General features: G+C 34.9%; 1 protein-coding gene across 2 annotated transcripts; it reads right to left on the minus strand.

The window, feature by feature from the left end:
• Positions 1 to 22,528: 22,528 nt before the first annotated feature.
• LOC110032301 (induced stolen tip protein TUB8-like) lies at positions 22,529 to 24,220 on the minus strand. Of its 2 annotated transcripts, none has more exons than XM_020735883.1 (2): positions 24,084 to 24,220; positions 22,529 to 23,252 (listed from the first exon to the last, which is right to left on the minus strand). In XM_020735883.1, the coding sequence occupies exons 1-2, from the start codon at positions 24,096 to 24,098 to the stop codon at positions 22,989 to 22,991; spliced, it is 279 nt and encodes a 92-aa protein (XP_020591542.1). In that variant the 5' UTR covers positions 24,099 to 24,220; the 3' UTR covers positions 22,529 to 22,988. The 2 variants fall into 2 exon arrangements, with proteins under 2 accessions (XP_020591542.1, XP_020591541.1); XM_020735882.1 differs by having other exon boundaries at positions 24,081 to 24,220.
• Positions 24,221 to 25,453: the final 1,233 nt, after the last annotated feature.

The raw sequence follows: 25,453 nt of genomic DNA on the forward strand, positions 1-25,453 counted from the left end.
GTTTTGGGTTCAAGCTTGCATTGGGTTTGATTGATTGATCAACTTTTTATGGATGATTTTTATGAGATTTTAAAAAAGGATTGTGGTGATTTTTGAATTTCATTAGGGGGGTAGTCAATTTGGTGACATTTGGACATGTGGCATATTTGGGGAAAAAATTGGGTATTTTAACTTGATTTGAATTTGTGTGAGGCTTGGGCTCAAATTAAATTTGGTTTAAGGGAATGTCATGAAGGGTTTTAGACATTAATTTGGGGGAATTTATTTGATCATGTAGTTCAATTTGGGGGAATTAAGTCATACAGTCAAAATTGGGGCTTTTGATTGGGCTAGGAATTAGGTTTTAAATTAGGTTTAATTGGGCTTGGATTTGGTTTGGATTGGGTTTAAGCATGATTAATTTGAATTTATAACTGAAATTGGGGAGGATTGAAGTCAATTGGATGGACATTGGGGGCAATTTGGGCAATTTAGGCTGAAAGAGGGAAATTTAAGGCTTTTGGTAAAAATGGGTCAATTTGGTCAAATTGGGCCCAATTGAGTTGTTAAAATTGATTTTAGGGACATTTGGAGTGATTTTGGAGATTTTGAGAATTTTTGAAATTTTTGGAATTGGAAGGGTGTTTTGCTAATTTTGGGGGTTTTGGGGGCATTTTGGGAATTTAAAAAAATTTGAAGTATTTTGGCCAATTTGAGTGGTTTGGAAGGGTTTGAAATTATTTTTGAAGAGACTTGAATATTTTGGCTAATTTTTGGAAATTTTGGAAAAGCTAGGGTTTTGCAACAACTTGGTAATTTGGTGAAATTTGCGGCCAAAGAGGGACAAAATTGGAAATTTGGTAAAATCGGGATTGCTTGAGGATGTTGATCATAAGGTCACCCTATTTGAGCTATAGGACCAAGGGAACTCTCATTGGATACCCCATGTGCTGGTCTTAGCTAAACCCTAGCTCATGGCTAATGGTTTAAGGGACTACCCACATGAATTAATAATAGATTAGGGGATCAAGCTAGAATGTTTGGCTAAGGATGAGGTTGTGAGTGCAGGTGAAAGTGTGTGTGTGCATGACTGACCAAGACCACACTACTCAAGCTTAACCTATGGTCAAGCAGTTTTACGGGGAATCCTCTTGAGATCCACCATATTGGTCCCAGCTACTAAGTGCTAGAGGTTATAACCAACATGTGGAACTTCAAGATGAGCAAAGAAAAGTTTAGAATTTCTTTTGGTGAGGGTAACATCACTAGTCCTCTAGGAATAGTCTACAGGAAAGTCCTATGGCTAGATTCTAGGCTTTTAAGGAAGAAATTAGACATCAACCAAATGGAACCCTGATAGGTGTGGTATATTGGGCAGGCACTCCACACATATTGGCATTGATAGATAGCATCAACAAACAAACACAACTGCTTAGGCTGACAAGCTGAGAGTACAAAAGAAAAAATGTGGACAAGGTTTCTATTGTGTATGCAGGGACTACCGCCGGGGATTGGCGGGTGTACCTTCATCATATCATTTTGAAAAGTGAGTTTGAAGTTTACAAAGTGATTTATGCTTGCTCTCCCAAGTGAAGGGTTATTCATAGGATTTATGGAGATAGCCACCTGGGAAACTGACGGATGTGAGGAAGACTCGATACAATTTCAATTTTAAATGTTTTAACTTTAATTTCAATTTTGATTTTGATTTAGTGAAGATTAGTTTTGAATGACAAAAATATGTGAAGTTATCGGATTTAGATGGTAAGCACAAGGACTCACACCTAACTCAAAAGGTATCAAAGAGAATCAGAATTTTGGTACTGATCCTGAGATGGGAACTGGAATTTAGGTACCAGCCCCGGAATGAGAATCAAAATTTTGGTACTGACCTCAGAAAGAAGGGAATCAAAATTTAGGTATTGATCCCAGGATGGGAACTGGAATTTAGGTACCAGCCCCAGGATGGGTATCAAAATTTAGGTACCGACCTCGGAAAGAAGGGAATCAAAATTTAGATATTGATCCTGAGATGAGAGTTGAAATATAGGTATCAACCCTAGATGGAGAATCAAAATTTAGGTACCGACCTCGGAAAGAAGGTAATCAAAATTTAGGTACTGACCCCCTGATATGGGAATTGAAATTTAGGTATCAACCCTAGAATGAGAATCTGAATTTAGGTACTAACCTCGGAAAGAATGGAATCAAAATTTAGGTACTGATCCCGAGATGGGAGCCAGAATAAGAATTGAAATTAAGGTTTTGAACTCAAAGAGAAGGGAATCAGAATTTAAGTAATGACCCTGAAATGGGAATTTAAATTTAGGTATCAACCTCAGAATAAGAATCAAAACATAGGTACCAACCTCGGAACAAATGTATCAGAGTTTAGGTACTGACCCGGAGGTGGGAATTAAAATTTAGGTATCAACACCAGGAGGAGAATCAAAATTTAGGTATTGACCTTGGAAAGAAGGGAATCAGAATTTAGGTACTGACCCCGAGATGGGAATCAAAATTTAGGTATCAATCCCGGGATGAGGATTATAATTTGGGTACCAACCTCAAAGAGAACTGAATCAGATTTTATGTACTGATCCTGAGATAGGAATTGAAATTTAGGCATCAACCCTGGAACGAGAATCAAAATTTAGGCACCAATCTCAGAAAGAAGATAATTAGAATTTAGGTATTGACCCCGAGATGGGAATTGAAATTTAGGTATCAATCCCGGAATGAGGATCGAAATTTAGGTATTGTTGACCTCACTTTTGGTTGAGATTTAGTTTTCCCTCTTTTGTAGCCTAAGGTCTAGCTATAGGATTTTTCTGTTGACTATTCCTAGAAAACTAGACAAGGTACACTCACCTTTAGAAATTCCAAACTCTTTCTTGCTCAACTTGAAGTTTCATATACTCGTCCAAACCTCTAATGCTTAGTAGGTGGGGCCACTATAGGGGAGCTCAAGAGAGTTCTCATAGGACTTCTTGACCTTAGGTTTGACACTGGATATTGGTCTGGAGCTGGTTCACTCACTTGCACCCACTTGCACTCACGGTCACTCACTTTCACCCTATCCACTCACAACCCTTAACCCAAAATTGTTGACTTTGATCCCTTGATCTTTTGGGAGACTCATGTAGATGGTCCTCTAAACCCATTGGCCCTAGGCTAGGGTTTAGCTAAAACTAGTACATAGAGGACCCAAATGGGGATCTCATTGTTCCATAGCTCATATAAGGTGGTTGGCACCCCAATTCTACCAAAATTTCCAACTTAGCCTTTTTCCCTAAACCCACCCAAATTACCTAAATGCCCTTGAAACCCTAAATTTGACCAAAACCCCCAAATTCATCCAAAATACCTAACATTCTTCAAAAATCATTTCAAACCATTTCAAAATACCCAAATTGCCCAAATCCACCCAAAAATTCCAAATTTACCAAAATACCCTTTACCAAAATTCCAAATTTACCAAAATACCCTCAAATTTGCTAAAATTACAAAAATACCCTTTGCACCCAAAACTTTCCTAAAACATCCAAAATCACTTAAAATATCTCCAAAACCAATTTGGACCCTTCAATTGAACTCAATTTGACTATTTTGACCAAAACCCCCTAATTGTTTTGACCAAAACCCCCTAATTGCCCCCCTAATTGCCTTTAAAGGCCCAATTTCCCCAAATTCATCCCAAATGTCATCAATTTAGCCTTAATTCCCCTCAACTTTAATCCTAAACTCAAATTAATCTTTCATTTCATCAATCCAAACCACTTCCATATGATTAATACCAACTAAATCCAAGCCAATTGACCAATGCTTTGAGCTCAATTTTGATTCAAATCAAACCCCCCAATTTTAACCATATGACTTAACCCCACAAAATTAAACTCCATAGCCTACTCAATTTCCCCCAATTTGGATCCTAAATTCTTCCTAATAATCCTAAACACCAAATAAAACCTTCACTTGGCCTTGGTAAAGCCTCAATTGCACTCAATTTTAACCCAAGTTCAAAAATCCCTAAAATTGTCCCAAATTGGCTATGTCTCCAAATGCTACCAAATTGAATGCCCTAACCGCAATTGACACCCAATTTATGTTGAAAACTCTTCATGACATTCTTATAGACCATTTTCAACCACTAATTTGGACTTAGTTCAACTTTAGCCCAACCTAGACCCAAGTCTAGTCCAACATGCCCAAATTGAACAAAATCCTTCAAATTGAGCATCCAATTGAACACAAAATTACTCCAATTCTTCACCAAAAATCTTCATTACAAAAAATTTCATGACAATCATTTACACACTTTTGATGAATCAATTGAGCTCAAAGTCATGGCTATCCTAAACCAAACCCAACTTTTAGCCAATTTGACCCAAATTAAACCCATACACCAAGATTGACTTAGCCATCCTAAAGTCACCAAATTAAGGTTTCCAAAGCCATTTGGCACACCTTATTGACCAGGCTAAACCCTCTTAAATCACCCAAGTAAGCTATGGACCAAGGGTCCCCTAATTTAAGTGATCTTATCCCATTTATGGGTCTTAACCAAAATATCTCCTCCACCATCACTTGCCATTGAGGGTTAATCATAATTAACCCTCCCACTAGCTCACCTGACCCTCTGGTCACCACCCTTGGCCCTGTCGGCTGGCCTAATGGCCAAAAAACTCCAAAATTGAGGGCCACCACCCCTAAATCAAACCCAATTTCAACCTTGGGGGCCAGCTCACCATAATTGATCTTTAGAACTTCTCAGCCCTCCACCTAAGCACTAATTTGCACCTGAATTCAAGCCCTAGTAGCCACCCTAAAGCATTTTATTTAAACCCACCCTCTCATGGCCATGAATTGTGCCAAATCCTTGGGGAAACTCTGTCCAATTGCTCTCAAACACTCTCCAAGAACTCCTAAGCTCATTGCCACCATTTTCTCTCACTGGTCCCCACTGTGAAAGCCCAATTTTGAGCTCAAAATTCTGCCCAAAACCAGAACAAAATTTTTCATAGCTCCATAGTCCACTAAAATCAAATTTCTTATGCACACACCCTACCTGGGGCAAGAGACGTTGATTCCCCATAAAAGCCCTTTCTCAAACAGCCTCTAACCTAGCTCTAGACTCACACCTGAAATCCACTTTGATGAAATTCATACCTAGATAATTCACTAGGGCTTGAGACTTCATCTGGAGGTTCGTTAGACCCAATCAAAGCTACCACACCCATCTGATTTAGGCAAAGGTATTGAGCTCTGACCCTAGCCTGAGCTTATTTTGATTCTCCATTTGCAATGGCTTGATTTCATACTTTATTAACCATATAGATGTGTTCTTCTTGAGTAGATGAAGGTTTAGAAACCAACCCCATGTGATTTGGTTGACTCTAGCTTGAGATCTTAAGGTTTTAGTGTGAACAGCTTACGGGTTAGGTCACTTGAGCACGATAACGGAGAGCCGTTTGATCGAGCGTGTATCCAATGGATGGAGAAGATCGAGCCAGATCAACTCTTAGTGTGAGAAGGTGGGCCGCATGGCATGCCAAGGTGGAAAGCGTCGTGAATGGGAGCGCGCCACGTGTGAGTTTGGAGCCGCCGTAAGTTGAGGTGGTGTCATATGGATAACTAAAAAAATATGGATTTTCTAAATTTTTTTAAATACCTAAACTTCAAAAATCCATATCTTTCTCTAGAAAAGTTATAAAAATTAAGGAAAAATACCCTCTTGCTCAGTGAACAGAGGAGAGTAATGTGGACTAAAAATAAAAATTATTTGGCAAACATATGTTTTTAAAGAATTAAATATCCTCTATGGTAATTTAATTCTCCATGATTAGATATTGCTCACCATGACTTGAAACTTTTAGGGTTCATTCTTCATCACAAAGGGGGTATTCTCTAATTTTTCCAAGGTCAGAGGGCATCTCTATACTTCTACCCCTAATTTTCAAGCTAGAGTGACCATTTTGGCTTATTTTAATTACATAAACCAAAATATTACTTGGAAAATTATGAGAATTTTAATTACATAAACCAAAATTATTTTCCTAATTTTTCCTAAGTTAAAAATAAATTTTTAAAGCTTAAAAATGGTATTTCCTCATTTTCACATTAAATTAATTATAATAAATTTATTCAAAAGACCAGAAAATTTTGCCTAAGTATTTTCTGACTTAAGGAAACTTCTAATAATTTTCTCATAAATAAAAACTTTAGATAAAAACTTTATCTTTGGAAGCCAAATAAATTAATTTCTAAAAATCTTATTTTCTAAATTTAAATAAATAATTAAATTAAACTTTGAGAGGTCCACATATTCTCCTCTAAACATTGTAATTACCTCATGGATATGACACTCTAAATGCTCAAAGTCATTTGAGTTGTGTTTAATGACGTATGAGGTGAAGTGCCCTAAGGGCAAAATAGTCATTTTAGTAATCAAAATTTAGGATTGACCAAGGGAAAATGGGTAATTTTGATCTTAATAAGCATGTTTGGGTGATTGAAATACAATGGGATTAAAAGGTAGAAACTCACTCACCACCTTTCCACAATGTCAACAAGATTATAAATCTCTTAATCTTCATGACTTGGAAGTCAACTAAGATTGAACGATTCTTAAGTGATTGGCTTAAGTTAGAAAGATCGTAATTTACTTTTCTTAAGCCCAAGTTGAGGATGGTTTGAACATTTGATAAGAATACACATCATTTAAATAAAAATTTTGATAATCCCATTTCACCTATCATGATTGTTAAGGGCTTTGTAGTGACATAGGCTCGATGTCTAAACTCAATTGAACGGATTTAAAAAATAATATGATGGGTGATTAACATCTTTAAACACTACAAGCCTGGCCTTAAATTTGGGCACCTAATCTTTAAATAACCTAAGCTTGCCTTAGGGGCATCCACTCACATAACTCTTAAATGAAACATTAATTGATTAATCGAGTAACCTATCCTCGGGATAATTAAACTATCAAGTTTCACCGAGCAACGGGGTAGTCACACTTTAACTTTGGATGATTAATGGAAAAATATTATAAGTCCAAAATGAACTCAAAATATTTCAAGAGATCTTCAAAGTGATCTGGGGTCATGCCTTGAGCATTTTGAAATCTATTGAACATTCTGAAGGATAAATTGAACTTGTCATTTTTTGTTCCAAAATCAGCCACCAAGATTTTCTGAGATTCAATAGAATCATAACATGGGGTTAGGTAGCTAAACCTTTATTTTATCTACTCATGTAATTTAAACATGTAATTTAAATTCCTGACAATATTATATAATTGCCTTGCAAGAACTGATCTTTCAGGTGGTGGAATGAGAAGACTCGCTAGGTACGCTTTTACAGTTTACAGTACCATTTTCTCTTTTACTTTCTGCACTGCACTTTTATGCTTATAAACTTACATGTTAAACAACAATGTCCCCCTGCATAACAACCAAAACTGCTAAGATAGCTGTAAAATCAAAACAAAAACTAAAAAAATCAATCAAGAAAAAATTTACTGCCACAACTTTCAAAATATAAGACAACTCAAAATTTAATCACAAACATCACAAAACAACAATTGTAACTAAATTAAAACATCTCTATCGGATGATCAGAAATCCCTCGGAGGAGGTAACCTACGGTTGCTAATGAGTTTTCCCATGATCTAAATGAAAGTATGGAACTCATTAAGTTGAGTTTAGTAAATTCATTTGGACTAAGTGAATCCGATAAAAAATAGTGGTACCGGAATGAGGGAACCGTAGGATCCTAATGGGTGTCGCTCTAATCAACTTTAATATACCCCATAATATTTAAGGAACCAAACCATAGGGGTATCTGATTTGACATTATAACCTGACACATTAAAAAACTTAAACTCGTCATGGTAAAGAGCTTGGAGCTAGCATTGTGGGCAACACGACCATCTTCAACAACAAGAGGATCTACAACAACATATATTTCTTAAAATTAAATAACAAGCTATAGGACTTTGAGGTGGTTTGCTTATGCAACATAAATCCTCAAGTCATATTTAGGCCTTTGTGTAGCTCTACTATACAATATAAGCCTTAACTTATCTTAAGATTCTGAGGTTGTCATTCGTTACGACCTAAATCCTCATATCCTCCAGGTTATTTGTGTGATCGTTTCACACAAATTTATGCCCAAACAAATAAAATTGACAGGATGAAACATTTAAATAATTTCTCCTCAAAACCAAAACCAAACATTAGGACAGCTTGGGAAGTCACCGAAGTTCTCCTCAGGATCTATGACATCCCCTAGCTCTTCATCCTCTGGATTGACATCCCCTAGTTTTTACTCCTTTAGACTCTACAACAAAATGTTACAAATTGAATCATTCCCCTTTCACGCCTCTTTGTCTGATCTCGCTAAAAATTCCTATCCTTTCAAACTTTTTGAAGATAATATTTTTTTTATTTTTATTGAGATTTTTCTTAACTGACTTCGGTCATTTAAGATGTAACTAACTACAGGGGCTTGCCCTTATAAGAAGCTTTTCTGAGCTCATCTTAATATAAACCCTATTTAATTCTTTGTATTAAATAGGGGAACTTTTCAGTTTATAAATAAAATGGTTTTGCAAACCAAATGGATGTGATATATTTCTTAGTTTATTTGATCGAGTTTAACCCTCAAGTCTTGTGTATACCTTTTGGTATAGATATAAGGTTTGAGGTATAATGCTCTTTCATTTAAACTATGAAAGATATGGGATCAATTTTCTTTCATATTTTTCTAAACTTATATATATGTAAATTAAGTGCCTTTCTGAAGCGGGCAACGTGATTTTGATTTCGGTGACCGACAGCTTCCAAAGGGTAACTCCACACCCAAAAATAACTGTCACTACCGAGAGGTACCGATCTCAAAAAGATGAGAATCAGAATTTTGGTACTGATCCTGAGATGTGAATTGAAATTTATGTATCAATTCCTGAATGAGGATAACAATTTAGGTACCGACCTAGGAAAGAAGAGAATCAAAATTTAGGTACTGACCCCGAGAGGTGAATTGAAATTTAGGTATCAACCGGAGAAAGAGAATCATAATTTAGGTACCGACCTTGGAAAGAAGGGATTCAAACCTTAGGTACTGACCCTGAGATGGCTGAGATGGGAATTGAAATTTAATTTAGGTATCAATCCCAGAATGAGGATCAAAATTTAGGTACAGACCTCAGAGAGAAGGGAATCAGAATTTAGGTACTGGCCCCGAGAATATCATGAGAAGAGTGTAGAGGATTGTGGTGCTGAATTTGTGAATATGTGAAATGTAAAGATTGACACTGATCAAGAAAGATTTGTATGATTTTGTGATGAGTGTGAAACTCCATAGGAATGTGAAGACTCCTGTAAACGGTGAAATTTGTGCTACGAAAGTGCAAAGCGCGGAACCTCGAAGTCGAGACGAACCGACCTATCATTTTTTTATGGTTTTATTTTCTTGTTGTCATTATTATATTTTATTATCAAGGCATCTTTTCAAATTTAATTCTCGTCGATCAATTTTATAATTTTGAATCTTAATTAATTATTAAACTTTTTTTTGTATCATTCTTTATTCATTATAATTTTGGACAAACCTATGGCTCTACGGCTTTTCATCAACTGCACGAAATAGCAATTGGAAAAACATGCTGAAATCTTGAAAGAAACTTCATTAACTCTATATCAAATGTGTAGTACAACTAATCATGTTGGAGCAGCCAAAAGGCAACATGTTGATTACATCTGACACATCATATTTCTACTGCTCTGACGCATGCAAAAGTGACAGCTGACTATCTTTCTGTCTGTATGCCTGTCTCATGGGGTGATCTGGTGATCAAGCTAACCATTTAAGTCATGCTTTGGGATGAGTTTCTTTCACGTGTAGTTATAGGTATAACTATCTCATAGCTTGTACGACTATAGCTCCTCCAATTCTAGATTTGGTAGAAATCCATATGACATTTTGTTGTCGTCCATCCTTCTTAGCGTAATAGAAATTGTACGTCACGGTACTCGAAGAATGTATGCTTTGCCAGATCTGCTCCATTTCCCTTCAGAATTAGGACTGAACCACTGGCAGCGGAAAAGCAACTGCTTCTTTGAACTTGCCAGGTCCAATAACATCGATTTCTCTTTTGAATAAAATATTGCTCTTACTCATAAATGACAATGTGCAGAAAGGTCTGTCAAAATAATGATGGTCTGTGATGATGAATGTAGTCTCCTTCATTGTAAATGTTGATGATGCAGCTGTTGGGGATGCAATTCACCGGTAGTATGCCACATCTGACCATCCACTTAACCATTTTATTTATTGTGGATGGTAGAAGATCCACCTCATCATATTTCAGGATACTGGATACCCGGGGGGTTCACTAGCTTGTCCTCAACAAAATTGTTGCAGCAGCCATACTGAATGGTTATTCTGCCCTTCCCACGCATCCATTTGGGCGGCTCTGAATATGCCTTCTTCTTTAGCTAGCCCTCTATTTTTGAGATAAAAAATGTAGTCTAGAATTTTCCTTTCGTCACTCTTGGAGAATACACATTTGTGAAGCTCCAATCCTTTAAGGATGTTGACATATTTTCCTTGAATATCTTCGTAGTGTTGAAATTCTTGTTTTTGGACCCGGCGTATCTTCTTGAGCTTGGATCTTGGTATCATTTGTAATTGTTGAGGCTAGACCTCTTAATGAATCTCTGACAGAATCCAAGACGATCCTTGCTCTGCAAATTGTGGAATGTACGGCTCAATGTCTGGGAGATCGACACTCCTGAACCTCATACTTGTTGTTGTATACTCTTCAAATGTCCCATATCTCGCACTCTGGACACTCTGTAAAAGGCTCCAATTGAAGATGTCCTCGTCGGAATTTCTGCATTACACATAGGACATCCGCACAAAGCTCATCGGGGAACCCTGAAGATGTGGGCTCTGCAAGTGTCTATGGCTTATCTTCTGAAATTGGTAGACTGATGAAAGTCTCCTAAAAAATGGGATCATAAATTTCTTCTTCCTGAAGAAAACTCAATCCAGCAGTGGCTTCTCTAGCTCTTCTCTTCTCCAAGTGAACAAAAGCTCTGTGTTTATGTCGGTTGAAATTTTTGTGTTGGGTCCTCCTTAAAGGTGCGTCTGGAATCCTTTCTTCATTGGCACTGACCAAGTCTCCTGTCGGCGTAGTGATCATCGACTATAGCTGACTAGTCCCCTCTGTCTGGTACTGTATTTCCTTAGCATTCTTTCTCTTCAATGAGGAGTCTTCCCTGACACTGATTCTAAGCACTGAGGGTAATCCTTATGCTTCACGGAGACTGATAATGTCCATTAGGGGACCCTCGTAGTCTACATTGACTTGACCGTAGCCCAAGTCAAAACTCACGATGCCACCCTGGGCTGCCTTTTCTTCATTAAGTGCGAGATTTAAGCCATCTTTAAATGTAAAGATCAACCTCTGGCATGACATTTTTCTGCATAAAATAGGGGAAACATCTGTGCGTTGATACTTTGCAGGAACAAGAACAATAACAAATCATTATTAAGTGAAAATTAAAATTTTTATGTTTGTAAAGACATTTTATTTAATTTTATTTAGTGAAATTCAAAATTAGGAGGGAAATTTTAAAATTGGAACTTCAAATTTTATTTTATTAAAATTGATCTTATTACAACATTTTGGACCCAGTCACAGATACTGACCTAAAAGCCATCTTCAAAATGAGTATCGCTTTCTAAAAATTCATGTCGTAGAACGTCAAGTTGTATAGTATTTCTCCAAATATCACCCGTTGACCGGAAACATGGGCCTTTCGCCTTGGAAATCCATCAACTGGTAAGATCCTTCTGAAAAGACCTTCTCCACGACAAATGGTCCCTCCCAAGTTGATTCAAATTTTTCTCCTATCCTGCAATGTGTAAGGATAGGCCTCTTAAGGATGAGTACGAGTTCACAAACATTGAACGTCCTTGGGCGGACAAATTTATTGTGAGCTCGTATCATCTTTGCTTGGTAGAGTTCTAGATTATGTTGTGCTTCCAACCATTTTCCTTCAAGGGCTTCTAATTCTGCAAGCCTGAGCTTGGCGTTGTCTTCAAATGTAATCTGAGTAACTGCACTTCTAGTGGGAGTACAGATTCTGACCCATACACAAGAGAGTATAGCGTACATTAAGTAGGCATCCTGAACTTGTTTTAGTAGGCCCACAAAGCTTCTAGCAACTTCTCATTCCATCCTTTCTTATTTTCGTCCAATGTTTTCTTTAAGATTTGCATGAGTGTTTTATTGGAGGCCTCAGCTGAGTCGTTCACTTGGGGGTAGTAAATTGTAGAATATCTCCAATCTATTCCATGTCGCTTGATAAAATTATTGATTTTTGTGCTCTTGAAGGCTTTCCCATTTATCAAAAATTGCTCTGTATGGAACACCAAAATGGCAGATGATTTGACTCTTGAAAAACTACAGAATAAGATTCATTATGACCTCTTGTAACGGCGCCGCCTCTGCCCATTTAGAGAAGTAATCTATGGCTACAAGAATGAATCTATGTCCTTTAAAAGATGGAGGATCTATCAAACCTACTATGTTTGTGCCCTAAAACATTAGCACGAGAATTGATCGGTCAAATTTTCAGTGATCCATCCATTTTTCTTGAACATCAGCACCAAACCTGCTTCAATTGTTCAAGTATGATCAAAGTTCTCCTTCATCCTCCAATCTAGGTGATCACAAAGGTAGTTGAGATATTACATTTGTAATACTCTGAAGTTCTCTTTCTATTTTCTTCATTTTCTTCTCCAAAGCTATTGAGCTTCTAACTGTTTTTGGCTATATGGCATTAATGGTGTTGAAGCATGTGTTGAATGATCCAAGATAGTATCCAATGATTCATTTTCATTCCCAATATAGTTTTCATCAATAGGAATCATGGGGTCTCAGGGTGATAATACTTTCTCTCAACTTTCATATGGCACTTGAGATTGACTACAAAGTAAGAAAATTGTAGAAGGATGCCCCAGTCCATATATTAGCCCATTCATAATAATACCCATAACAAATTTGAAAATAATTGATCCAACATCAATGGGCTTTTCCATTTGAATGCAATAGTTTAAAATGACACTTTCTCTTGTAACTTTACTAATCTTCATGGTAGGGAGTAATTTTGCAGATATAAAAAATGTGATGAAGAAATGTCAAGAAATGTCATTGTTTACTTATTGGATTAAGCAGTGAAGCAGAGAAAATAACGTATCCCTCATCTTTGATTTCCCAATTATCATTTTCATCCATCAGAAATTGGTATACATCTTGCATCATATCTCTCGTTGGGATTTGCATCATATCTTTTGTTGGGATAAAGGGATAAAATTTTTATAATGACAGATTGGCATGCTTTCTATCATATATAAATCATTAATTCGAGGCAGAGTAAATAGTATAGCCTTACCTCGAACAAAGACGACTCCTTGGGTAATTCCATGTAAGTTAACATAGAATTCCTTTACCACTGGTACAATAACTGCTAACACTGGTACAATAACTGCAACAGTAGTGTAGCATAGAACCTCCCAACATCTCTGTACTATGATTTTCTCAATCTATGAGCTTGGATTACTCAATCCATGATTGAAAAAGTTTCTCTCCTTGATAAGTCTCTTCTTCGTGATGACTCTCGTATAATCTCTGCGCGTCAAAACTAATAAACTTTTTTCTATTAAAAACTCCATATCTTGAAGTATTTATGAAATTGGAAGCCATGGATTTCAAAATTTGGAAGTTTCTCATCATCCAAGGCAATTTTTAGGCCTTATCGTCCAAGGCAGCTTTTAGGCCTTTAAAAATACCTCTAGGTGGTTATTTCAATGTGTAATCCCGCCAAAGTCCGCCAAATTCATCATGAACCACAGGAACTGCTCAAGACGCTGTCGACACTCTCGATGGTACTTTCGACGCTATGGCTTGTGTAAAAGGGCACCGTCAGTGCCCATTCTGGAACCATCGGCGCCAGAGGCCAATGTTGCATCGCTTCTTTTTTTTTGTTCAATTTAATTCCAAATTTTCTTCCAATACCAATATTTGTCTTAATTTATGATATATTAAATTTTGTAGGATTCAAAAATATTATTATTTCCTAATATATAAAATACTTATTAAACAAAATAGTAAGATATTTAGATATATATGTAAATCGATATATATGGGTTGCCTCCCACAAAGCGCTTGGTTTAACGTCGTCAGCCTGACATGCCATTGTTTAATCAGGATGACTCAACATCAAAATTTCTCTAAATTGTGGCATGTGCCCTTCATAATAATGTTTTAATTGATGCACATTAATTTTAAATATCTTTCTAGTTTTAGCATCTATAATAACAACAGTTTTATAATGATAGACTTTAATCACCTTGAATGATCATAACCATCTAAATTTCAGTTTTCTTGAAAATAATCTCAATGTAGTATTATATAATAGAACTTCTTGTCCAAGTTCAAATTTCTTTTTTATAATCTTCCAATCATGCCATATTTTTATTTTCTCTTTATAGATTATTTTCTCATATTTTTATTTTCTCTTTATAGATTTTTGCATTATCATATGCTTCATTTCTAATCTCCTCAAGTTCATTGAGTTGCAATAATCTTTTTTCTCCAATATCTTTAAGATTAAAATTAAATTCTTTCATAGCCCAAAAGGCTTTATCCTCTAATTATACTGGTAAGTGACATGTTTTTTTCTAAAAATAAGTCTATATGGGGACATTCCAATAGGAGTCTTATAAGCAATTTTGTATGCCCATAGTGCAGTATCTAATGTAGCAGACCAATCCAATTTATAGAGATTTATAGTGTTTTCTAAAATTCATTTTATTTCACAATTTGATATCTCTACTATACTGCTCGTTTGGGGATGATAAGCAATAGAGAATCTATGCATAATATTATATTTTTTAATCGGTTTCTTGATTCTCTTGTTCCTAAAATGGGATCCTCTATCCAAAATAATCACTCTCGGCATAATAATTACTCTCAGCATTCCATATCTTGTAAAAATATTTTTATTTAAAAATTTGAAACACTCCGATCATATCATTTAGGTACATCAATAGCTTCACTCCATTTGGACATATAAACAATAGCAAGTAATATATATAAATTTTCAAATGAAGGCATAAATGGTCCTATAAAATCTAGTACCCACACATAAAAAATTTCAACTTCCAATGTGTAATTTAGATACATTTCATTTCTTCTTGAAATATTTCCTACTCGATGACATTGATCGCATGTTTTAATATATTCATTAACATCTCTAAAAAGAGCGGGCTAACAAAATCTAGCTTGCAAAATTATATGTGTAGTCCTATTTGTTCGAAAATGTCCTCCAAATTCAGAACCATGACATCTTTCAATTATTTGTTGAGTTTCTTCATAAGGCACACACCTTCTAATAATTAGATCTTTACACTATTTATATAAATATGGGTCATCCCAAAAATAGAATTTTGAATCATAAATAAATTTCTTTAATTGTTGATTCTTAACATCTGATGTTAGAATATCACTCATAATATAATTTACTATTGGCATACCACAAGATATTCATTACATCAAAATTATATAAATTTTCATCAGGGAAAGTTTCCAAAATTTCTGGAAAGTTTCCAAAATTTCATTTCCAAAATTACTTAATATTTCTTGTTCTAGTCTAGACAAATGATCAGTTATTTGATTATCATTTTTCTTTCTATCAACTACCGTAAAATCAAACTCTTGCAGAATAAGTATTTATCTAATTAATTTTGGTTTAGCATCCTTCTTTTGCATCAAATATTTGATAGCAGAATGATCTGTATGCATTATATATTTATCTCCAATTAAGTAAGGTCTATCCAATTAAGTAAGGTTAAGGTCTAAACTTATCAAAGGCATATACTATAGCTAATAACTCCCTTTCAGTGGTAATGTAATTAATTTGAGCATCATTTAGAGTTTTGCTAGCATAATATATTACTTTAAAAACTTTGTTGTGCCTTTGTCCTAAAACAACTCCAATAACATAATCACTCACATCGCGTGCAATGATTAATTTTTCTGTCAACATTTCAAATGCTTTTATGCATTCCTCATTAAAATCAAATTTCATATCTTTTTCTAAAAGTAGGTATAATGGCTTAGTTATTTTTGAAAAAATTTTTTACGTAATGGCTGTAGAAACCCGCACCAGCATGTCCTAGAAAACTTCTTCCCCTCTAACCGAAGTATGAGGTGGTAATTTCTCAATAGCTTGATTTTTACAGGATCTACTTCCATGTCATTTTCAGAAATTTTATGCCCAAGTACAATTCCTTCTACAACCATAAATTGACATTTTCTCAATTTAGTACTAGGTTGATTTTTTCACATAATTCCAGAACTTTTTCTAAATTTTTTAAGCATAATTCAAATGAAGTCCCGAATATAGAAAAATCATCCATAAATACTTCCATTCCATGTTTAATTAAATTACTAAAAATTGACATCATACATCTTTAAAATGTTACGGGTGTGTTACATAATCTAAAAGGCATTCTACGAAAAACAAATGTTCCATAAGGACTAGTAAATGTTGTTTTCTTTTGATCCTCAGTGACAATAGGTATTTGGTGATAACCGGTATATCCATCTTGAAAACAAAAATATTTGTGCCCAACCAATTTATCCAACATCTGTGATAACGGAAAGCGATCTTTCCTGGTGGCCATATTTAAATTTCTATAGTCTATACAAATTCACTAACCAGTAACTTGTCTTATTAGAATTCTTATTAGAATTAATTTATATTAGAATTAATTTATTTTTCTCATGTACAACTGTCATTCCTCCTTTCTTTGGAACACAGTGAATTGGACTTACCCAAGCACTGTCTGAAAAAGGATATATAATTCTAGCATCTAACTAGCATCTAACCATTTTAAAATTTCTTTTTTAATAACTTCTTTCATTATTGGGTTTAATCTCCTTTGAGGATCAGCTTTAGGTTCATATTGTTCATCTAATAGAATTTCGTGCAAACAAATTGAAGGTCTATTTCTTTTAATATGTGCTAAAGTCCATCCAAAAGCCTTTTTATATCTTTTCAATATTTTTATTAATTTTTTTTTTCTTGAATTTCAATTAAATCAGAAGATACAATAACATGCAATGTAAATGAATCTCCTACAAACACATATTTTAAATGGGCAGGTAATACTTTCAGTTCTAATTCAGGTGGTTTAATATTTGAAGGAATAAGATTTTTATTATCATTTTCCAACAAGTCTACAATTTCAAATTTGTCATGAACATAATCTAAATTCTCTTCTTTTATTTCATTCTCATTCTCACAATACTCTTCTTGCCTTAATTTTTCTTCAAACACTTAAATTTCTCATTAAGAATTTCCTATGCAAGAGCTAATCGAATGAACCTGACACCTTTAAGCCCAGACATACCAAGAATGTGAAAATGTCTCCTATAATTCTGGAGCATCCGACCTGAACCCTCAGCTAGTAGTTGCTCTGACAGTCGCCGGACCTCGCTACCACCCGTACTCAATAGCCGCCCAGGCATATCCATGAGATCTAGTAGAACTATTTACAAAAATTTTGTAGTACCCCCGCACTATCTACGGACCTTAGGGTTACGATATGTAATTTTATAATAATTCATTCCTATAAATAGGGGGTTCATTTTATGAATGAAAGCTGCACTATTTTACAGTTAAACACTGTGATGTTCCTCTCTCTCACTCACTCTCCTTTCGATCTCCGACGCTCTAATCTTTGGACGTGTATCCGAGACAGATTTAGATTCAACAAAATGATTGAGAAGCTGAACCAATGGGAAGGAGGCACCAATAGCGTGTATAAAAGAGAGAGAGAGAGAGAGAGAGAGAGAGAGAGAGAGAGAGAGAGAGGGAGAGAGAACATTGGCCAATGAAAACTTCTGAGAGAGCATGTATATAGTCCCAAAAATATATTGAATTATTTTCTTTTAAAAATATAATAATTCAACAAATTAAAAAAAATAATCCAAAATCTTCCCCTAACAACTTTCATCAATTTTCAAAATGTACATTTTTTTTGGAAAATTTAAGCAAATTTATTTTGCAAATGCACACACATTCTTAAATCTACGAACTCTTGATTGAAAGACAGGAGCAGAAGCACAGAATGAAGATGACTTGCATCAGAATAAACTTTTTCCAACATGAACTGTCAATGAGTCTCTCGGTAGAATCAAAATTCATGTTAAATATAATTTAATAGGAAGTGAGAAAATATTGCATCCGGAGGAAGACGATGTGTATCACACCACGTTGCCGAAAACACGGCTTGGTGCGATCCATATCATCATCTACATATTTGATTTCCCGAACATATAATTTTTTCAAAGGAAAGAAGTTGCAAATTCTTAGCCATGAGAGTCTTCATGCAGCTACAATGAATTTGGAACTAATGAATCGTTTGGTAGCGAGCCGTCTCATCTCTTCTAATTAAACATTTAGTCAATGCAAAGTCTATAACCATTCAGTACCATATTTATTTATTTTGCTGAATGCTACCTTTTTTTTATTTATTTATCTATTAATTTTTGTTAGAAAGTGAGATATCATAAATTAACATTTAATATAATGAATTTATCTTGTGGATTTCACAAATTGCTGACGAGTACTGAATGATATATGCATGGCGGAAGAGCTATATTTTTTTCTCCTTAGAAAGCTACAGATGGTCAATAATTGCATAGAGGAGTGTTCTATTACGGATCAAATTAGGAGAGATGGACATGTATATAATATAATGGGTACAACCTGACTTGAAGCGAGTAAGAATTATCGATTCCTGAATGAAGAGAAAATGTCGCTACTATTTTGGTCAACTCATTCTTTAGTTGATTCAATATTAAAACTTTGCAAGTGCAACTAACTTATTTATTATCTCTTTTGCAACCCTATCTTATGATTGGAACTCTCTCTCTCTCTCTCCCTCTTTCTCTACATATCTTTATTTTATGAAATGTCTTCATTAAGCCAAATTTTATAATTTATGATGCTCCATAAATGTAACATTTTCTATACAACTATGCCCATATCATCACTTATAAAGTAAGGGATCAGCGTGTAAACTTCAGCGAGTATAATTTATTATATTGATTTGTCTACTTTATGATAATATAAAAATCATTAAATTTTTCTATTGTGTTTATTTATCTCTCTAGGTTTCATAGGCTAGTTTACTAGTATGGTCTAACTGTTGCTCGTCAATAAATTCTGATTCAGTGTCTTATAAGATGTGATGAGTATGGTTTGATGCTATGAATCAGCTATAGATTAAGGGATGACTAGAAAGGGAACAATAGGTTGAGGCATATAATTGGGAGTTTTTAACAAAAAGATGACTTCCAGGATGGAAGAGAATATCATGGAAATGATCATCTATGGCACCGTGAAAAAAGATCTCACAAGCACCCCCCAAATAATCATTCTCATGTATCCATACACTCCCACCCTCCCATATGAGTATTCACATATTAGTCTTGATCTCAATGACTAGTGATATCTATAATCTAGAAAGTGGCAACGACATTGCGGCAACACAAATGATTGAGAAATGATGACTTATCTTGACTATTGCATCATTTTTAGAGAATTGATTCTATCCCATGAAAATTTAAATCACTTACCTTGATTTAGTTATATAGAAAATTGACACAATCAAGCATGTTGCTTTATTTGAGTTGGCTACATTCATAAAGTGTAGATTATTTTTAACTACTTTCTGAGAGTAAATACTTTGATGATTCTCTAGTCTCTATATGGGAAAAATAGCTTCCTTTTTTGAATTAAGAAAGTTGTTCATCACTCAATTTCTAGTTTCCAAATTTCACTATAGAATTCTCAAGCCTTTCTAAGATCGAGATAAGAGCTGGGCTAGTCCTTATGGGAATTTATTATGAAGTTCCAAGATGAAGTGTTGAAAGAAAGGACTTAATGGAAGTAATGGCACAATATCCACTCACTAAATCTTTTCTAACAAGGGGCTGTTTGATTCGCTCCCAGCTTAAGAAGTGGAACACCTTGGTCAATGTTACTTTTATGCTTGTAATAACACATACATGTTGAAGAATATAACATCATATATTAGGTTTTTTAAGCTAGAGTTAGTTGTGCTAATTAAATCATTTAAGAAGCTATCAATCACTTCATGTGGGGAGATCCATTCAATAAGAGATTAAAGGCTAGTTAAGGAATCTTGATTCCGTCATAAATAATATCAATCTCATCACCAATGAACTTTTTTGTCAAACTATTATGCCAAAAGATAAAATAAAACAAGCAAAACATCAATGTAAGTTAAAGCACACCTACACTTCTTTATTAGTGCTTATAATGACTAGACTACCCTCCCTACTTGGAGGATGACAGTAATTGAAGTAGGAAGCCTTTCAAAGTAATAAATATTTTGATGACTTATATGGATGATTGTAAGAGTCCATGCTTGGCAATAAAATGATGATTTTGAACATGACATAAAAAATACTAGTGACTTCATTGAACAATTTTTAAAAGTCAAGAAATTGAATGTATTATTCTTTGAAGAAGGTGAACATACCTTCAAAGATGGACTTTTATCTATTAGTTGAATGGTGACATCGCCTTGATGAGATGAGTAAATTATCTCTATCTCTAAATCACTGTATTCTTCGATGATAACAATATAATTTTTAGGAGCTTTCATGATTAGAAATTTCTTCTACATCTTCTTCATAGGACATTCTTTTAAAAGTGTGAAAACTTATGGGTCGTCTAACATCAAATAAGAGTCATTGTTCATTGAAGAAAAAAAATTACAATGCCCAAATTCTAGTTGACTATTATGAATAAAAAAAATGGAGAAGCTGAGATAAGAATACTAATAAAATATTATATTTTGTTAATATGATCTTGAAGAAAGCTTTGAATATTCAAATTATTATTCTTCAAATAAAGATAGAATATAAACACATCCTCCGTTAAGTCAAGCAAAAAGAGGTTATTAGAAGAATTCAAGTTGGTTGGTTGAAGTGGAGAAATACGTCAGGCATATTGTGCGATAGCTAGTACTACTTAAACTGAAAGTGCACATTTGTCTCTAAGATGGTGGTGAGACATGCCATGCTCTTTGGAGCAGAATGTTGGCCTTTAAGAGAGAAGTATAAAACAAAATTAAGTGTTCGTGATATGAGAATGCTTAGGTGGATGAGTGGTTTGATACTTAGAGATAAATGCGAAATGAATATATCTATGATAGGGTTAGTGTAGCTCCAGTGGCAGACATGATTAGAGAGAATTTTCTTAGATAGTTTGGACGCATTAACCGTTGACCATCTGATAATCTGGTTATGAGAGTAAATGCTTTAGATTCGACTTATTTTTAGAAAAGTAGAGGGAGACCTAAAAAGACTTGAGCATATTGTATAAAAGAATGATCTTAACTGATTAGAATTAAATGAAAATATGACACTCAATATGATGCAATTGAGAAGAAAGGATTCATGTAGCCAACCCCACTTAGTGGGATAATGGCTTGTTGTTGTTGTTATTGTGGAAGAAACATTTGAAGAAAAAACTCAAATTTTCAAATTACTGATGTATTTTCTAAACATGAAACTTTAAAGGGCCTAAATTAGACTAAAATACTTCATTCCTGAATATTATTATTCCAAAGAGATGTGAAAAAAAGTAGAAATGTTTGGTGATATCTTTTCCTCATCATGATCATCTCGAACTGTTAAAGGACCATTAGTAAATCTCTCATCGTGATTTAAGCATTCAAAATATTTTTTTTTTGTCCAATTACAACTTTCTAAATATGTTAATATATTAACAATCCTTTAATCTTCTTAGTGCCAAAGATAATAGAGGAGAAAAATTTGAGTGTCTTGTTAAGAGATTCTTGAGCAACAATGCTTCATATTTATTAGTTATTAATTAAGAAATCGTTGATTTTATTTTTGAATGCTTAATTTGTTATTTTATAGTCTTGCTAGTTTACAATTTGATTTTTTAATTTGAGATGATTAACATTTTCCAATTATCAAATATTATGTATTGTTGTTTGATTTCTCAATTTATGTTGATTAAAATTTACCACTAATTATGTAATATTGTTTGCACTTTTTGAAAAACAATTTTAAGAGTGAGGCTATGATGATTAAAAATGTTTTGATAAGTATATGGTGCATATGGCAATGTTGCATTCATTTTATGTTATTGATCCTCCTCAATTGGTTTGACATATATGTATGTAACTCCATAGAGGATTCAAAATATTTGAAAGACACTACATTTGAACCTCATTTCTCCATGGTATGGATGCATGCAGCTTGCCAACCTTAGATGGGTGTATCGAGGTTAATAGAATGAATGGTTTTGATTTTTGAGTCATATTAGAGATGTGTTCACCCTTACTGACGGTTGAGCTACAATTATTTTCTTAGAGAACCAAAACCAAGTATGATTAATTAAAAGAAATACAAACAATACTAAATATAAAATAGATTACAAAACAGTTCTACCACAACTCACAAATACCTGCATAGGCCTTACAACACACAACAAACCCAAGGATTCCTTGCAGTAATAATTGAACCCATTCAGTCCCGTGACCATCTTTATTCAAAAGCAATACTCAAGACACGTACGAAATTGGTATGCATGTGAATTATATATATAATATTATTCTATATTATTGTACAACACACGTGTACAACAATATACAACATTATTATACATGAAATTCTCATGCATGCATGTGAACATCCCATGTAATAGTTTTTCCAGGACAACCCATTTGATAACTGCTAAGCTTTCGACTCCATTACTCTGAAACAGTGCTGCCTTCTTCGGTCTTAGTCTCCTCAATCGTCGGCGGCGGCGGCGGCGGAATTTCCTCCTCCGTGGCCTTCGGCGGCTCCTTCGTCTCTACCACCTCAGCTGCAGCGGGTTCTTCGGCGGCGGGCTCTTCGGGCGCGGCGGGGACTTTAGGCCGGCTTCCTCGGCCTTGACGACCTCTTCTGCTGCTGCTTCAGCGGGCTCGGAAGCTGGCTCTACTTCTGGCTCCGGTGGGGCTTCTAGGGTTTCTTCAACGGCTTTGGGTTCTTCGGCTGCTGCTGGGGAGTCGGTAGTGATATCTTCGGCGGCGGCAGGCGGGATTTCTTGCTCCACCGGGGCGGGAACAGATTCTACCTGCAATCACGGATTTTTTTTATATTATTTGGATTAATGAAGTGGCAAAATATGTGCCTAAATATGATTTTGATGTCATGCATAAAAAAATAAGTATGTATTTGATGCTGAAGTTATATGTGCCTAAATATGATTTTATCAAGTGTTAGATATGTAAATATGGAACAATTATGTGACATGTATGTATTTTAGATCCATCAAGTTTATTTAAAAGTAAATAAAAAAAATTGATTAGTTGTTTTTTTTTTGTCAATATTATAATAAATATAGTAGATGTAAAACTCATTTTGGGAAAAAGAAATCTGAATATTTTGATGTTTTATTTTGTTTTATAAGATGAATCATTAAGATAAAGGTATGAGATCGTTTTTGCTCCCTTCTTAAATTAAAAAAAAAAAAATTGATTTATTTTTTATTCAGCTAATATTGAGGTCACTAAAAATTATTAATTAAAAAACTGTTTTTTAGTTTAAGCTAATTGGAGCTACATTTTTTTATTAAGTTAATCGATAATTCCTAAAATATAATCCATATACTGGCAATAAGCAGTGGAACCGTCCGACTTTCGTGTGACAGAGATTGAACGGTGCTCAAACGTAGATCGGTTATCGTGGAATCCAAGAGAATAGCTTGAAAAAATTTGAAAAAGTATTTTAACATAAATCAATAAATAAATAATTTAAAAATTACTTGCTCTACACAAATCGTCTCACGGCCGCATATTTTCTTGATTTTACAATAAGCAAAAGCTTCCTTCTTCCGCATAATAATCTATACTCTGGTCTTTTTATTTTACACAGAGAGAGAGAGAGAGAGAGAGAGATTTACCACCTCAACTGCTGCCATGGAATGGATGATATTGAAGTGTTATGAGCTTCCAGCCACAGAGTGAGAAAGAGAGAGAAAGAGGGAGCACAAAATAGAGATAGAAAGAGAAAGAGCTAACTATGATCAGATGGAAGTGGTTTGTGTGTGATGATGGTCTATTTATAACCCCACTTTCTACCTCCCCCACTCAGTTGGAGAATCTTAGGTGCATCGTATCATAAGAGATTTTTAATATTTCGGTAAGTCTAGAGCATGAGGCCCTTTAATATGGAGAAATTATCACATTATTATCTCGTTCACTGTAACACAAGAGATGAATTATTGCTCTCTATTTTTTTATTTATTTATAAATTATTTTATGTATTCAAAAGGACTACTAATTACTTCAAAGGGAATATCTAAATAAAAAACGTAATTAATTCCAAAATAAACCTGATAGCTTAAATGCAGGCTTTCTCTCTTTTTTTTTAAGCTGCATGCCGCCACAACTTTCGGCCTGCTTTCCACGTGGCGAATTTCTATTGGTTTGTAGTAAGAATGTCGGCCCCACCTGCCAACTCTAGCCTGGAAAGCTTGTAATTATGGGACCCACCTATAATAACGTCGAGGGAGTGGCGGTGGAGGGCGGGTCCCATCTCAGAAGGAGGCGGCCATGACGCTGCCGTGGCGGGGATCTCCACTTCAGGATCCAATAGCTTTTCTGCCGATTGTCCGCATATATTTCGTCTATGCGAGCGGCTAGATCGTGGATCTTAAGCAAGTGAAATGACTGTTTGTCGTACGAATCGAATTATGCGACGTTGCGGAGCCTGAGCCCTGCCCGTACAAGCGAGAAAAAAAAAGGCATGAGCGGCGTGCGTGACAGCGAATCGCGGGGCCCATCTGTCGCATCCTTCCATCTGTATCGACGTGGCATCTCTGCTGTGTTCGTTCCCCGAGGAATTATTTTAATACAAAATATGGGAAGCACCGAATTTTGATGCACTGAATTTTGAACAAGAAATTTAGACCGTTGATTTTAGATCAAACGGTAGTACTAGGGGCACAATTTTTCGGCGAGGTTAAATATGATTGGAAAAATGCTTGCAGCCGACGTGGCTTCCTGTTCGGATTCGGTGGGAGTGATGTCAAGAGGGACAGCTAAGCAATTTTTTTTATTCTTAAAAAATATTATTCAAAATTTAAATAAATTAATGAATTTATGTTACCACTAAGGAACTGGTTTGTAAAAAAATGTATAAACTTTAAAATAGAAATTGACGTTTATCGCATTCTTAATAATTTTGAGTGATTTTTTTTTTAGAGAAGAAACATTTCAACATATATATAACAAAAAGTTTTATGCACTAATGTTAAAAGAAAATAAATTTATA

Source organism: Phalaenopsis equestris, unplaced genomic scaffold, assembly GCF_001263595.1.
Source record: "Phalaenopsis equestris unplaced genomic scaffold, ASM126359v1 Scaffold000914, whole genome shotgun sequence".
Taxonomy (NCBI): domain Eukaryota; kingdom Viridiplantae; phylum Streptophyta; class Magnoliopsida; order Asparagales; family Orchidaceae; genus Phalaenopsis; species Phalaenopsis equestris.